Source organism: Scophthalmus maximus, chromosome 6 (genome assembly GCF_022379125.1).
Source record: "Scophthalmus maximus strain ysfricsl-2021 chromosome 6, ASM2237912v1, whole genome shotgun sequence".
NCBI classification, from domain to species: Eukaryota; Metazoa; Chordata; class Actinopteri; order Pleuronectiformes; family Scophthalmidae; genus Scophthalmus; species Scophthalmus maximus.
The window spans coordinates 26428774-26446507 of NC_061520.1; the positions used below are offsets into that span (position 1 = coordinate 26428774).

Below are 17734 nucleotides of genomic sequence, written 5' to 3' on the forward strand. Positions count from 1 at the left end.
CAATAAAAGGCCTATTATTTTGTATGTACTTATATCAAAGTTCACCAAGTCACATAATGTGGAGCGGCTGCGCTGTGCGAGCCGGCCGGCCGGCGGAGACCTCTCCTTCATTATGGAATCATGACTGGATCTCCTCCGGAGTCTCCAGCAGTGGAAACTTCTCGCACCTCCCCTTCCGCCTGCCTGCTGGTCCCGGCAGCGCTGCGATGGTCACTAGGTTCCCACTTGCGGCGCTCAGAGGACGGGCAGCAGGCGGCTCTCCAGCGCACCAGTGCGCGCATGACGAGGTAACGCACACCGGTGTCTTTACGCAGCGTCACAAGTTCCCCGCAGTTTTGTTTTTCTCAATCGATATCCTGATGAACCCACTGATGCTGTGGTAAGAACTTTACATTACTTTTTCAAACTTTGGTCGTATTGATGAAGTCAACTCCGTGCCTTCGTTTGGCTGCGATCCTGAAGTCAGTGGTGAAGGTATAGGTGGATCATACGTTTTCCCATTTATCAGGTGGAGGGAGGGAGGAGGACAGGTTGCAGCGCAGTTTGTGCACGAGGAGAAACGTTGTAGAGTGTTGCTGTTTGCTTGAATGGAATTATTAAAAGTTGTTTGTAACATTTGTGTGGTTACTTGCAGATTTTTTTTCAATAGTGCACAACAGAATTGGGAGCATCTTCCGTGTGTAACTGTGAAACACACATTTCCCCTTTCAAATTTTTTTCTGCAACAGTTTGTTTTCATTAAACGAATCCTCTCATTTTTCTGCGCATGTTGGCAGAGCTGCCTGACATCAGGGACTGTTTAGACATCAGCTGTGTGTGTGTGTGTGTGTGCGTGTGTGCGTGCGTGCTCGCAGGCAGAGAAAGAGGAATCCCCCATCCCTCGCTGCTCCGGGAAACACCAGACTTCTCCATTTGCGTTCTTTTGCAGCCACACCTTGCCAACATGTATTATGACTAGTGCAGTGGTGATGCATGTCGCTTTCCCTGCGAGAACTCCAGTGGGGTTCACTCCTAAGGCTGGAAATAAACTCAGCCAGGTTCAGAAGGCCTTCGGGGGCAGGCGTGGGCTGGTTACCCTCTCAGGCAGGCTGTCACAGGAGCTCCAACTCTGAGAATTAAAGGTTTAGTGCAAGAAAGGGGGGCAATTATTAATTTCCTTTTCTTTTTTTGAGTAGATTTTGTGCTTTAGACTCCTTGGCTCTGACATATCAAAACCAGCCTCTTGTGAGAATGGGAAGGGGAAAGTCAAAAATTGAAATGTACTGGAAAACAATTGTTTTAAATTGATTTTCTACCACACCAACAACCCTAAGACATGTGTACATTAACTATCATTGTCTGGTAAAGGGGGAATTATTAAACCTTTTTGAATTTGACAAGTTAACACTAAAACAGGACTAATAACACAATTAAGTCAATTCATTTGCTTTCCAAAAATTTGCTTGTCTCTGCATGTATTTAACATTTTATGATTATGCCAAAATGTCAAGTTTCTATTGCTTTTGTATAACAATGCAAAACAGTTATGACTTAAATGTGTAAAACTATTCCATATCATGTACTGGATGGCTCTTCAGATGCGATTGACAGTGTGATTGGCGATGACAAGTATGGCTGAGTACCTGTGCTTGTTCAGGTTTACTGACGTCTGACAGCAGTGTTCATAACAAACTGGTGTCAAATCCATCACTTCTTAGATACTTCATGAATATCAGCTCAGCTACAGTTTGATGTGGGTGTGTGTGTGTTTACTCGCTTTGAGTCTGAAGCTGCTACGCTTATTAAACCCATCATTTACAGCAGGAATAAGTAGCCAAAGGAAACTGTGCCCTTCGGTCTGTCCTCTAATAACTGCTGCCATAAAGTGTAATCAGTTTCCAACAAAACACAACTGCTGAAGCATTATGAAGTATCTATGTTCAGCAGCTAAACTGCAAGACACAACACTGTAGGGCAGTCCTACGGTGATAAGCCTGGCTGATAAGTGGTTGAAATTTAAAACTTGGGAAGGTTCCAAGTTTCATCATGGCAGCCTCCATAATGATGCAAAACAGTGTAATGGAGATGATGTTGATGAGGAGATGTAGTCTTAATGTCAGGAAAACTATGAGGCTGTTCAAATTGGTCTCGTAAGCTCAACAATGGAGCCAGATGTTGATCTGCTTTCATTTTGAGAGCTAAGCCTCTGTCTGCCTGTCTGTCTCTCTCCCTCTGTCTCTTATTTCTTGCAGAGTAGAGGTGACTCAGATGGACAAAATGTGCCAGAATCCTTGAAGACAAACTAAACGCCTTGGATGATACCTGATCTCCTTTGATTGTTGTTCCTTACACCAGGTGACATGGCATATCTAAGAAGAGGTGAAGAAGCACTGCTGAGGTGTACGTTGCTGTTTCTCTACACGTGTGTCTGCTTGGGCCAGCGTGACTGCACTGGCGTGGACTGTTCCCAGCTGGACAATTGTATCGAAGAAATGCTAGAGAGCGGTGCCTGTTGTGCCTCATGCTTACAAAAAGGCTGCACATGCGAGGGTTACCAATACTATGATTGCGTCAATGCTGGATTCAAGAACGGTAAAGTGCCTGAGGGAGATGCTTACTTTGTGGACTACGGCAGCACCGAATGCTCCTGCCCTGTGGGAGGAGGCCGGATCAGCTGCAACTTCATCAGCTGTCCCGACATGCCGCCAAACTGCATCGAGGTCTCAGAGCCTGCAGATGGCTGCATGCAGTGCGAACGGATTGGGTGTGTCCATGGCGGGCAAAAGTACGAGGCTGGACACTCCTTCCACATTGAACCCTGCCGGGTCTGCCACTGCCCCAACGAAGGTGGGAAGCTGATGTGCTACCCTGTACCTGACTGTGATCCAAACAAAGTCCATAAACCCATGTTAGCTGCGCCCACAGAGGAGGACACCACCGGCAGGCATGAAGACTCCTACAAGTTTGACCAACAAGGCCATACAGATCAGTTTTCAACACCGTATCACCTTCTTCCTAATGGGAATCTTCCTCTCTTCAAATCACCGCTGTTTGATAAGGAGCAGCCCGAAGACTATGATTATGGACCTACAGACCTTCCGCAGCCCTACCTTCAATCTCTGGTCTTTCCCAGCCAGTCCTCCTCCTCCTCCTCAGACAAGGCCATATCAGTGTCTGGAGGCTCTGACACGCCTGAAAGAACCCTTGCCTCTCAGAGTTTTGACAGACAAAGCAAGCTGGAGCTCAGAGAGCAATATGGGGTCCATGACCACCCTGCAGACGAAGTGGAAGTGACAGAAAATCCCCAGAGAGAACAGCAGAGCACAGTCAGGCCACATATGCACGAAGATGCCACTATTTCTTGGCAGCCCTCACAGGGACTGACAAGTGCACAGAGTGTTTCTTTGAGTGATCAGAGTCCACAGACACATTCAAACAATCCAATGCACACGGACAGGAGTTTGGAGGGTGTCATATTCCCGTTAAAGCAAGGTTTAGGGGGTGTAAAAGAGCCAGATGATCCACATATTAGTTCAGAAAGTCTAGTGCATAATCAAAGAAGCTCAGGAACCAAAACACATCACCAAAATCCGTTAGACAGCGCCATGCCCAAAGGTTCAAACAGTCACATCAATGTTAGTCATCCAGCCAGAGGTACAGAGAGTCAAACTAATCAGCAGAAACAATCAGATAGAGTGAGTTTTCCTATGTACACACTTACAGGTCCAGAGAGCCCAACCCCTCCTCAGGCCAGTTCAAATGAGCAAAAAGAATTACAGGGGACAGATGAATCAGCCACTGAGGAAGTGTTTGATGCAGGCGAGATGGAAGAAACAGTAACTTTTCAGAGGGTCGCTGAGTCTGAAGGAAAGGATGTGCCCTACAAGACGAAGTCAGCACAAGAGGAGAAAAGCCACGAGGAGTCAGAGGGCAGCGACCCAACCAGCAGCTACGAAAAGACCACACCCGAGCCCAGCACCATCTCCCCTAGAGGGCCCAAGTACCACACAACCCCCATGGTCCGTTTTCCCACAACCACCACCACGCAGCTGTCAGTAAAGGTTAATGTGCAAGAGGGTCAGCCCAGCAGAGAGCCAGGTCCAAGGCTGTTTGACCTTCACAGTGAGGACAGAGAGGAGGTGACGGAGAAAGAGGAGGGGGAGAGAGAGCGGCCTGTTTCACTCAACAAACCTGATGAAGGTAAGTCTAAAAATAGCTCTATCAAAGACAGTAATGTCTATTTCAGAAAGTAATCCATCAGTTATCAAGGTGTCGTTACGCGCTCTCACCTTTGCATTTATTGGGTGTAGAGCGACAAATCGTCAAGGTCAATATATCAACCACTCAATTTGTCTCTTCACAAAAAAAAACCTAGCCCAATATGATTTATACCAAATGTTTTTGTTTATTTCTGAAAATATACTATAGGCCAAAATCCTATTTCAAATTTTTTTTGTCCCAAAAATTGACATTGGCCTAATAAAATACAGTTAATGATCTGTCTGCTTGTTTACACACGCATTACAATACACATGTAAATGTAACTGCTGTTGGGATTTTGATATTTTAAAATGGTTCAAACAGGTGAGAAATACCACAATGTATCAGAAGGTCTTGTCATGTTCCCTTGGATAAATTTGAATTAAGTAAGATTATGAACTTTTCAAAGTGTCAGAAAGTATTACAAGAGTGAGAATAACAAATCACTCAAACTCATTTAAAGTGGTATCAACTGATAGTTTGGCCACTAGGTGGCAGTCAATAAAGCTGTAGCATTGACGAGACTCAATAAAGTGTTCGCAAACAGTGAGTATTTACGAGGGTTGTTTTTCTTTCCCTCTGAATCACAGGTAGTCCATAAAGTGATTCAAAAATAATACAGAGACATTTGTAACAATGGACACGCCATTCAATATAATTGAATGTAATCAGGTTTTGATATTTTTACTTCTTTCATAATAAACCTCTGACCAAAATAGATAAATGATGTCCTCAATTTTTATTTCAGTAACAAGTAAGACAAGCCACAGAGATAATAATTGGCAACAAACAATGGTAAAGAGTGGCAGCGGGAAACTGGTTCCTACATTAAGGAGGAATTATTCCACATAACGGCTCTTACCTTAGATCCTAGGTCAGTGTCATCTTTCCTAATTTGATATTTTTCAGTAATGCTGTGTGGGCAAACCCTTTAGGAACTTAACTGTCACTGCACAGTCCTTCTTAATTGAGCAGCGAGGTTTGAGGAGACCTGCATGTTTTATGATAAAGTTGTGCGTTTTAAGAATTCTATGGCAGTGTTAAGGTTTCGAAGGTTTGAGGAAGACTTGCAGAGAGTAGTAAGAGATCCCCCCACGCTGGTGGCACAGGGGTGCAGAGAGAATTACTTGGAAATAGATAACTTTTTGGGTCAAATCGGTGGTCCTGCATGAGTTTTTCCACCAGCTTCTGTCCTTTGGCGCCAGGCAGGTAGAGTATTTTTCACCATTTTGTTTGTATGAAGATATTAAAACTAAGAAGGTTTTGACAGTATCTCTTTAACTTACTAAATACAAGAATTTATATTCTTAAATCTAAATGATGACACACACACACACACACACACACACACACGTATTGCTTTAACTGTAAGCATTATTTCGGTGATGCAGTCTTGCATTTAGTACAACATTGTCATCAAAGAACAATGTTCGCTTTAACACCCAGCCAGGCCATATGTCAGGAGAGTCTTTAAGTATCTTAACAGAAACATAAATAGTGAGCCGAGGGTCTGTCCCCTCCGGCGGTGAACATCCCCTCACAGTACTCACCACCATCCCTCACCCAGCGAACAAGGCCTCGCCACTGTTTTCACTGCACGTTACCTCCGCTCTCCCAGAGGAGACAGACGGACGGACGGACGGACAGGCTTGAATTTGGATTTGGAAATAAATCTTCTCTGGCCTCCGGCCTTCAAGTTGTTTTATTTCAGTGGTGTGTCTCTGATTGAAAAAATGTCATTAGAAAGATTTAGAATCTATATTTTCTTGTACTTTATAGCATCTCAGTGTCAAACAATGTTTGCGGAGGTGTGATGTCTGCTGCTGAGCTAAAGAGATGGCAATATTTTATCTTTTAACTCATATGGGGGTGATCAATGCTTATATTGAATAACCATTCCTTCCTACTTAAAGGAAAGTGGGAAAATACAACACCTGTTCATTTTCCCCATCAAGACGTATTAGGGTGATGAACTGGACATACAGTAGATTAAATTAGTGCATGTTCTCTAAACTGATGGTAGAGTAATGCATAAATAATATTTTTTTAGCCAAAAATCTCTCTCTCTCTCTCTATATATATATATACATATATATATATATATATATATATACACACATATATATATATATATACATATATATATATACACACACATATATATATATATATGTATATATATATACTATTTTAAGGATTGCTTTAAATAGAGAAGCAGGCCTTGCTCTTTATATGGGATAGCCGAGTTATTTGATCCATTGTGGATGCAATGGATTTTTACAAGTTGTGTGGATCTAGATCCAGATGTTGGTAATGTGGGGGTGGGGGGGTGGGCATCCATATAACGTACACAGTTACACTGTACACTGTAGTTACATGGGCTGCATTACCAATATACCAATGAAGCTTCAGTGTGAATTACCAACAAATATATTAATATAATTTTTTTGTGTGTTAGTGAGTTTGTGTGTGTGTGAGAGTGTGTGTGTGTGTGTGTTTGGGGGGTGGGGGGGTGAAGAGAAAAAAAGGGGGGTTTAATGTTTATCATCATACATATACAGAAAGATGTCTAAACTGTTACCTATGGTTCACAAACATATGAAGGCTTCAACAGAAAAGCTTCTGAAACGTGGATGTGATCATCTTGTAGTCGACTTCATTTCCAGTGTACTTCCGCAGAGCTTTGCACAGACAGGTAGCATGGCAAATTAGCACAAAAGCTAGCTATAATGTGTGTCCTGAGCGGAAAATTATGACTTGCTGTAGTAATTATGACGGTCTACCCTGCACAAAAGCGGCAAGCACGTCCACCATCAAGCGTTAAAGCAATGCGCACATGTGAGTGCTCGGTTACAGTTGTCATAGTTTTTGCCAAACATGCCAGAAGTTATTTCAGACACTTGCAAGCATTTTGCTGAAGGAGAGACATGAAGCAAAGCTAGCGGAGGTGAAAAGGTCAGGTGCATGCCAGAATTCTACAAATCCAGGAAGTAAGTTATTGTAGTTTGGTGATTTTAATTTGGTCTCCCCACTAGTATTGGCAACCGCAGCAGCAGTGGCTTTGGCAGGCAGCCCATGGAGGGATTCATTTTCCATAATGGGTGTCAAAAATGATTTCAGTGTGACTTGCACTGCTGTGGGATATTGTTATCTCTGATGTCCATCATAATAAAGGTCCATAAATCCACTTTGAAATCACAGGGAGATGCTGTGTAAAACCCAAGAGCTTCCCAGAGGAACATGTTTCATCAGGTTTTCTTCAGAAGGAAAAGCAATGCAGTGCTAGCTGCCTGTCACCTGTCTGCACAGGATATGCTTATAGCAGATGGGTCATGTAAATGGGTTGTTTTGGTTCGGAATGGCCTTTTTTTTTTAGAACTCTTTATTTTTCAATCAAAATACAAAAATATATGGAAGACAGAACCGAAAAACTACTTGAACAAAGATCCTACAGGCTAAAATTAAAAACAATAACATACTACTCCACATTTACAACCTGCAATGCTCTTTTTTTTTTCCTTAGACCATTTAAAACGTGATCCTCATTTTTCTTGGGCACCGTCCATTTTTCCCCGGCGGAGTTTACAGATCTCTGCTTTAGTCCTCAGACAGTAGGTCAGTTTTTCCATGGAATCTATTTCTTTTACAATGTCCATCCACTGCCCCGGTCCAGGAGGGTCACTTTTCAACCAGTTCCTTGAGATGGCCTATCAGCTTTACCTGAACCAGACCAAATTTTTGCAGCGCTGTTCTACTGAACCACACTTAACTGTACAGGTGCCCAAGGCCCTCCAACAGAATCACATGAGACTAATACGCTCAGCACATTCCATCAATCTGCTCTTTAAATAGAGCATGCTGATGATAAAATGATCTTTTAGGAGTTCTTAATCTATCAGGAGGCTGTTCTTAATCAGTTAATCTTTTGATGAGATAATGTAATTACATAATCACTTAGATTTATTCTAAGACCATTTGCACATTCATTCATGTTAATAAGGAGAAACCTCTGCGCAGTGGCTGGTGGGTCGAGACCCAATCCCAAAGCTTCTTTCCCAGAAATGACACATTGCTTTGTCCCGTGAAGCATATGCAGGAGGATGAGCTTAGAGGCAGTTATCTGTCAGCGTGACACGGTGCTCTTACACCAGATAAACTACTTTCTACTCACAGAAACGCTGTAGATGACAGAAAGGAGGCTGCTCGCAGTAGAGAGAGAGGGGAGGGCCGCGCCGGGCGTCTCTCCAGGCTGCTGATAATTAAGTTTATCAGTGCTGATGGCTCATCATCTCGGAGTAGCACTGGCAAAGTGGGCAGGGGTTTGGCAATTCTTAAACGTCTTTACACAAATTGTCTAATTTTTCCCGGTGGCTGACTTTGGGGTTTTTGAAGTCGATAGGCAAAGTGCGTCTCACAGGTTATCTGTTAGACTTATGTTGCACCTCCTTATGTTTTAGCATTGGTGACTTTTTCCGAGGTCTCTAAAATGTTAAAAAATATATATTTGCCTTTATACCCTAGAAAATTTTACATTCTTCAACTAGACATAACTTATAATTTCATTATTTTAAGACATTGAAAAATTGAATCATTAATGATTCCTTAAATTCAAATTAAAACTCAGACGCCTACATCTAGTTGAAAAAATCTCTCTGCCTAATATCAAACTAACATTTTCAATAAAGCTATTAATATGATAATAAATAATACAATTAATATACTGACAGAAAACTAATTATGCTAGCACCTATTATGATAAATGGTGATTAATTGTCATTTTTCATTCCAAACTGCCATTTCATAAGATTTAAAGACCAAGCAATTGACTGATTGAGAAAATAATCAGTCCAGTCAATAACTTACCCAAACATTAGATGAAGCCCTCCATTTGCACTTGTACTGAAAGATTCCTTTCTTGTGTGTCAAATTAAGGAGACAAGGTGTAAGGAGTCATGAACGGAAAAGATCACATGCGTTTTTTAACCGAGGACGTTGTCTCGCTGTTTGTACAGCGCACACACTGCAAAAAGGGGAAATTCACGAAGGTACTTTCAGCGTAGTGGGGAGCTACACTGTAACTTAAAAGCATTGAGTTGTACTGTACAAGTGAGAGTGTACGATCACCAGCCCAAACAGGGGGACATTTTACACCTCGGTCAAATCAACATCCTCTTCGTGGTTCAACCACCTCTAGGGATAGTTGGGGTCACAAGTTTCCTATAACTTTATTTTGGGAGTTGGGTGCTGAAAAGTTTGGGAAGCCTATATTCTATTGTCGGTCTCTTACTGTCTTTCTGATTTGTTTTTCTCTTCCCTACTGCTTGAGTGAGCGAGTGGGTGACCCACCACCCTCAGCAGTTAGTGTTGCCTATTTAGCTCAAACTTACTTTTAAACTCCAGAGGTTAAAAACTACTCTGTGATAATCTCTAACAAACAGATGCTTATGCATTAAAACAAACGAAAAAAAATCGAGATAACTGCAGGTTATATTTTATTTGGTTCCCGTGATTCCACCTTTCCGTAAATCTAACACTATATTTGACTTTTTTGTAGCGCAGGTTACTTTTTGCAGTGCAGTACGTGCCCTGTCCACTGCCAACAGGGCGTTATATGAATGATGCTTGCTCAGTCAGATATCCTTAAACAGTCTGTCAGGGTGATAGAGTGGCTGGTCAATCGAAAGAGGATGATTTATTTGTCAGTTAGCTGCTACACACTCTTTGTCCCTGGACTTATAGGTGAGTCAGTCCTGAAGTGGGTTTTCAAACGTTACTGTCATGATAAATCAGGTATGATGGCAACAGCTGTCTGAGGCTTGATGTGGCCCAGACCTCCAATTTGTTACATCTCCCTGCGTTGGACTTTTTGATGAACATTTGCCTCACTAATTTAATTCATGTTCTATATGTGGCATTTGTATGAAAAGGATATCATGTGTGTTTTCCTAACACAATGTACTGTAACTATGACAAGACTATAACTATGTTACATCTGTCACATCAAATTGCTCTGAATGAGTGTTTCTGCTAGTAGGCTTTGCAGATTAGCAGTGGAAGTACACGTGCAAGTAAACCCGAGTGAACCCTTTGAAATGACCTGTATGTATGTGAAGTTATTTCTTAAAATATAGGTGGTAATTTATTTTATGTTATATATGCTTGTGTTGACGATGTTTACAGTCACCTTCAGACAAAGGATATCCGTGTTCTACAGAGTGATGGCGATTTATACAGCCAAAGAGGTGCCTTCATTGTTAGCTAGATACATTTTTGTTTGCCAGCATTAGGCTAATTCATGTAAACAATGGTCAGCTGCAACATCATGGTGTTTAGGTTGTTAATGTCATACAGTAGGCAAAAACATTCTATGCACAGTAAGCATAAACAGTGTTTTGTTACTTTTGTTGCTTTATTTGTGGCTATAAAACACATGAATGTGCATAAGGACACACTACATTTAAATGAATGTGCACATAAGCTGTTTACTCGATTAATACTTGGGTGCAGAGTTATGCCAAGTCTTCAGAATTTGCACGGGTAGTTCTTTTTCCCATATTGGAAACATAATTCAAACATTGCCAGTGTTGGTTGGAAATGTATATGAACCCCTCGGCAAATGAGAAGCCAACTGGAGCCAGGAGTTAACAAACCTGGATGTAATGAAACCATATTGGAGGAGCATGTTAGAGCTAATTGGACTCACAAAAATCCCTCTGTAGTCCATGAAGTTATCTGTGTACGTGGACAGGTTCTGGAAGTATGTATTCTATCAAATGCATGCGTGTCACCATCAAAGTACTCGTCAGTCATCCTGTGTTCTCTAAGGAGAATACAGGGATTTACAGGGAAGATACGCTGTAGCTGACAAATAAAATACAATTTAATTTCAGTTTAGCTATCTCAAAATGACCCACTGTGTTTCTAAACTGTAATTGAGATAAGGAAATGAAGGCAGAACCCAGTGGTATCAGTTGTGGTATTAGTTGTGCTAAATGTTTGCTTCGTTGAATGAATTAGCTACTTCTGGAAACTAGCCCCAAATATAGCAGGACAGAGCTTCTAACGTTGTTAACATAGCACCATCCCACACTGTGAGGGATTCTGCACAGTGGATGTGTTAGCCTTTAACTGGCCTTTTTCTAAGCTGACCACAAAGTAAAAACACTACATTTGCGTCAATACTCTTGGTAGTTATAATATTCATAGTTTCCTGCTGATGTTGATGGAGAAAATCTTTTTAATTCAGTTTAATCCAGTCCTTAATTTTACGCTCTTGTGTTTTTGGATTTGTATCAGCACAAAAAAGATACCACCCTCCAAACTCTCTAACATATAGTGCCAAGTTAGTGATGCTAAATGTGATGGGGCAGGTGCCAGTATTGCTATTGGGAAGTTAAAATAATTCCGATACTGATATATAGCTCAATATAGGGCAATGATTCCCAAGGTGTTGTTGTCAAACCCTAATGATGAAGAAATGTAATTTAGTTTAACATTTTTCAGTTTAACCTTAAACACTTTTATATGTAAATAAAGCTGAAAACAGAAACACAACCAAATATTTTGAACTTTAATTAAGAAAATAAACAAACCTTTTTTCAATGTAAAATGTAATTTTTTCTGCATTCTTTATTCTTTAAATGTTTTCATAAAGTGCACATTGGCAAACATAAACGCAGATACCAATAAGCGGGGGTTAGCGGACAGTAAATCACAGCTATTTAAGTACAGTATATTACCATAATATATAGATATAATAGTATTAGTATTTGTTCCAGTGCACAGTGCTCGAGGGAAGTGTGTTGGAATCTCAGTTTCCGAATGTTAAGTCACTGGTATCAATCAACAACCCAGTCAAACTGCAGGTAGAGAGCTGTATAACCATAATCATCATTACACCTTAAAAAATGAGGAAATAACTGACTCCATAGCAGAAAACATGTTTTTATGTTTCCATAAGACAAGCCCTAGCTGGATTCTGTGTGCCTCTGGAGCCACTGTCTAATTCAAGGTCCCACAAAGTCCCCTGAGGAAAACTGCAAATTAAAATGCCAGTCACACTCCCAGGACCTGACAGTTCATCGTGGAAGCTTCTTTACCAGAATGTGGATGTTGTCACACCACAAAGAGAAAGTCAAAGTTTTCAAATCATAATTTCCACAGAATCTCTATCGACTCAATCAGCAGAGCTCGTCTAGCTGACTCTCAGACCTGTGTTGAAGTAGTCTGCATGCGTTCAGCAAATGCAGAACAAAAGTTTCCATCTGTTCATCTGTAATCACTGCTTCCTCTGGGACAGTGTGATGGCGAACACTGAGCTCGAAAAACATGACTTTGATCTGAAATTTGGACCGTGTCCAAGCAGGGGAGTATGTACACAACGCTTAAAAAGCTTGTGTCTGCATGTCTGGATTAGTGACAGAAATGATTTACTGCTTCAAAGGAATTATCGTACAAACAGGCCAAAGTGAGCTGTGCGTAGACGATGATGAAATGCTGTACCATGTGTGGTGCTGGTTGGAGTGACTGAGGCTGGATTTCCTGGCTTATATCACATCACTTACAGATGTATTGTGTTGAAGCACTTCTCTTGTACATTAAAGGATTCAAACCACATAAAGAACACAAATCCACTGCAGTGGGTTTTACTTATCCTTCATGTCATTGCCCACTTGCTAATTTGATACACACTCGGGGTCTGTCCCGCTACTCACAAACGGCTCTGTGTTAACGATCCAAGTGCACAGTGTAAAGTACATTTGTCCGCGTAAAGGTTGCTGCACCAGGTGCATTGGTCAAACGGGTTTCTGCTTAGGGTGCGTTTTGGGACGTAACATGTAAGAACCCAACAGTGTGACACCTCCCATAAATTTTAAAAGCCGGGTGAGCTTGCACCTCGGTGGATATCTGTTATGAGAGAAGAATGGTAGGAGGAGAGAACACGCGGTTTTTAAATGATGACGACAGATGAAATTGACATGTCAGTTTTGCTATCTTATGACCAACCTTTACCTTTGACTTACTTGTTTCTTGCCACATCAAACGTAGTTTTGGCAATGTCATTGCATATCAAGTCGTCAGCCACAGCTTGGTGAGTACATTATTACAGATATAAATCATGGTCAGAACTTCAACCCAGTTTGTAACAAACCATGGTTTTCCGTAAAGTGCAAAGAGTCCAGATGTCATAATTTGGGACAAACCTGTGATTTCATACACTAAATGATTATGTGACCCAAAGTGAGATTGTCACATGTCAGTTAAGAGATCCGTCATGGGGACAGGAAGAGGTGGCAGAGATTTCTGTAGGTCACAAATCAGACGTTTGATCCCTGCAGTTGGTCTTAGAGAGGCAGCAAGTTTTTGGCTCAGCTCCATGTCATCAAGACAAACTCATCCTGTCTCTCTCTCCTGTCCCAGCACAGCCCTGGCATCTGGCTCTGCATGCTTCTGCTTCCAGTGTCTAATTATATACGATTAAAATGATCTCATGGAGGTCACCTTTTAAATACTTGCAAAGGACTATTTTTACATTACAGGAATACGCAAACAAAGGAGTTAGAGTCTCTAAAGCCATTTGCAGTTTGTCCTTGGCTCTGCTGCCTGAAATTTAAGGCAACTGCAGTTTAGCACCCAAAGTGTCCCTCTTAAAACCGATGAAGATTAGGCATATTCTCATAGTGATTATTTATAAGGAACATCTCAGCAGGGCAGTTTCATTAGTGTTGGAGGTTGTGACAGAGAAGGGGAGTTTTGGGACAGGTGCAATATTTTAATTGTCTTCATTCTGAGGCAAATGGACTGTATTTATATAGCGCTTTTCTAGTCATATAGACCACTCAAAGCGCTTCACAGGAAAGTCACATTCACCCATTCACACACATTCATACAGCGCTGCTATTTACCACGCATTTTCCTGTCACATTCATACTCATTCATGCACTGTCGGAAGAGCCGTCAGAGGCAAGTTAGGGTTAAGTGTCTTGCCCAAGGACACAACGGAATGTGTACTGGCGAGAGGTGGGATTGAACGGCTCTACGTCCTGAGCCACAGCCGCCACAGGCAATTAAGCAGTTGTCTGTGACTGTTTTCTTCTATTTTCAATCACTAGTTCATGCAAAACAGAGGTGATTCAACAAATATTTAGCACAGGAAAACTTTTATGTTTTCGTGTCTTAACATATGGGGTGAGTTAGGTCTTCTTGGAATTATGATCCACAGAAAGAGATGAGTTTTATATTTCAGAGTCCTGCAAAGTAATCGAGGGAGTTAGCTCGAGTAGTGAAAGCTAGCATGGCTGAAAAGACAAAGAACAGTGCACCATTTACAGACACTAGGTACAAAGATTTTAATTCAATTTGGTCATTTACACAAGCACTTTAGGCAACAAAGTATTCAAAAGGCATTTTTTCTCTTTCCAAAGTCATCCAGCCCTGTGCTTTAAAGGGGCAGTGAGCGATTTTGGAGAGAGCTTGTCTCTCTTTGTTGTTGTGAATTACTGCTCTGGCCGGGCCGCGAAATGGCGACCTCGGGTATGGGAGAGTGACGCACTAACCACTATGCCAAAACTGCGGAGTTGCAGCGCCAACCGCTAGCACGTGTCTTAAGGCGTCGACGAGTGATGTTTACGAACTGCCCTCGCATTGTCGTATGGTGCGGTCCGCACCATTTTTTGTTTTCGGTTAACAGAGCCAGGGCTGAGCCGAAATCAGATCCAGATTTGTTTTCGGCGCACACATAGAACCGACAGCTAGCGGACCTTAAGGAAATATTTGCAGATTTTTACAAATCCTTCCAAGTCTTTGGGCCTTATTTTATACGCAACGTAAGGCCACACAGAAGCAGGATGAAAGTGTCTATGTTAGTTTGATACCTATCTAGTGGCCATCAATGCAATATTTCAGTGTCATTTAAAAGGTGTTATCAAGATAGTGACATGTGCCCACATAGGCAGGTGCATACCGTGCATACACTTGTTTACTCACACCGAGACAAGCAGCAGTAATGATGAATGGAATTGGCTAATAATTTAAACAGTAAAGTAAGTAGGAGTTACAACATTTTGCACCAAACATAACGACATGTAATGACATCATCATGAGTCAACATCCATTACATCAATATAATAGATTTCAACAGGATCATGCAAGTACCTATCTCCTGACTTGTCATCAATGTCTGTGACTTGTCATCATGGTTCTGTAATTTGACCATTATCTCATACAAATGTATGAGGCTGGTGCATCCTGATGATGTTTATATTTGGATTAAATATATACATGTATCAAGAGCAGAACCCAAATGCAGACACAACGCAGAGCCAGAGTGTGAATTAACAAGTTTATTCAAAGTACTTAAGTACAAATCCAGGTTTCCGGAAAGAGGAAAAGCAAGTCCAGGATTCCAGGGAGGCGAACAGGTCCGGTGGGTTCCGAGCAGGAGTGGTTCCGTCAGAGTAATACAGTGGTCGGCTGGTGGTGAGGTCCAGTGGTGGTTGTCTGGTCCGGTGGATGGCAGGAATGAAGCGGTGGCAGGAGTCAGGTTCCAATAGTAGTGTGGTCGTCTTGACTATGATCTGATGCAGAGTGGAGGAATGACCGGGTATATGAAGCAGAGGTTGACTGTGGTAGATGAGATGGAGCTGGAACCCTGACTCCCGCACACCAGACTCCACTCCTGCAATGAGGACAAACAGAGGGGAGGGGGAGAGGAGAGACAGAGAAACTATCTAGGAGCAGCAGGCCTAACAAAAAGGTGGTCTTCCTAAAAAAGGTGAACATGCTCCTGAGGTTAACTGTCTGGTACAGGTCGTGTATTTGTCCCAAACCAGCAGAGAACATTCTGCTTCTGACCCGACTTACTACATTTTGGTATTTGGACAAAATATGGAGGTGAAACAGTTTTTGTCTACTTGCCAAGCCACGTTTGTCAGGTTAGCCACTGGATGTGGTGTTGTGTAGTGTTGGTATGGCAAGTAAGAAACCAGAGTGGAAGGAGTCTAATGGTTTTCCAGTTAGTTACTGTAGGTAAAGAGTGGCAGAACAGATGAGCATTTTGTTTTGGCCAAAATAAGATAAATCACTTCTACACCACTTTTAATTGTAAATAACCTTTAATTCATTTGTCAGCAAACTAAAGCTCCTATTTAAATGTTTGCATGTATTGCATCTTTTTTAATGGTTTTATCCTCTACCCACACTGCCCCCCCATGTATCGTTTCTGACCTTTTATTTCTAAATTTATGGGACTTCCTGTCCATTCTCACAGCTCCCTGTGCGACCCTGTTTTTAATTCATCATCTCAGTCTAGACAAAGGGAGGCGTAGGAAATACTTTGCACCAAGGTTGTAGGTTTAGATTTTTTGGGTTATTTTGCATTTCTTCAAATACCAGTGTGATTTTGAAGGGTTTTCTTCCTTCTGGAACAAAAGTTACAGCCGTTTTTACTTTATTTTCCTAGTTGCCACTTCTTGGTTTCAGCATACTGTTCTGTCCTTCAGAGGATACCATATAAGCGATTGCAGGATCCACCTTGCAAGATTGACTTTTGCCAGACCAAGCTTTTAAATTCAAAAGGTTAAGAGGAAAACCTTTTGAATGTAGTCAACTAGACTCAACATTAGGCCCAAACCCTCAGGATGTGTTACACTTCTGCCAACAGTATAGACTTGACCGAGGCAGGGTGTCAGTAACTCGGAGGCAAACAGATACACTCCCAGTTATTTGCGATGTCAGACGAAGCTCTTTGTGATTATCAGCTCTGAGATGGATGACCCTCAGGTGTCCTGGGCCTGCACCTTTTCCAGTCCCCTGATAAGCATGAGATCTTCAAGTGCCTTGAGGTTTTTTTTCTCTCTTATTTGAAGTGCGGGTGTGAAAGCAGTGTTATATGTGATGGATGGGAGGGTTTCATTATTGCCTTGCACCTGGAGGGGAGTTGGTATGACCCCCTCAAACCTCAACACCTCTTGCATACCTGCTGTCCCTGGATAATACAGCTGTTATGAAGGTCCACTTCTCTGCACACTCCCATCCTGGTGTCAGCCTGACCTCCTGTATGACCCTAATCACCAAAACAATACTGCATTCTCTGAAATAGGAGCTAAGCTCACTGACTGCACAGATGACCACCTGGAAATACTAACCCCTGAAGATTGCACATGTTGTGTGCAATCTTCTATTTAGACATCTGGCTAAAATACCTGAAAAATGCTAAAAAAAAACACTGATCCTAACTTGGACTGATCCCATTTGTCATCATATTTTTCTGTCGGAGCATAATTTGGCACATAAAAGAATTTGTACTTCTTTTATTTCTATCGCCTCCGTTGTTTTTCCTTAGCTCGGAATAGAATCAATCTCACCAACTGTCTGGGCAGTATTGGTCCTCCCAACAATGGAGAGTGTTTCTTATGATGTCTGCATTAAAAGCAGCTGGCATAGATATCATCTAATTATGGACGATTGGTTTTCATCTTCTGTTACATTTCTTGCA

General features: G+C 41.8%; 1 protein-coding gene across 6 annotated transcripts in view; it reads left to right on the forward strand.

The window, feature by feature from the left end:
- The first annotated feature begins 222 nt into the window (after positions 1–222).
- The window catches only part of fbln2 (fibulin 2), a 67285-nt gene continuing 49773 nt past the window's right edge, over positions 223–17734 (forward strand). For 2 of the 6 annotated variants that reach the window (XM_035632415.2, XM_047332905.1), the window contains exons 1-2: positions 224–287; positions 2232–4179. In XM_035632415.2, the coding sequence (XP_035488308.1) occupies positions 2340–4179 (1840 nt within the window). In that variant the 5' untranslated portion in view covers positions 224–287; positions 2232–2339. Of the gene's footprint in view, positions 380–2231; positions 4180–17734 lie in introns of all 6 variants that reach the window. The other 4 variants (XM_035632418.2, XM_035632420.2, XM_035632419.2 and 1 more) reach the window with 4 other exon arrangements.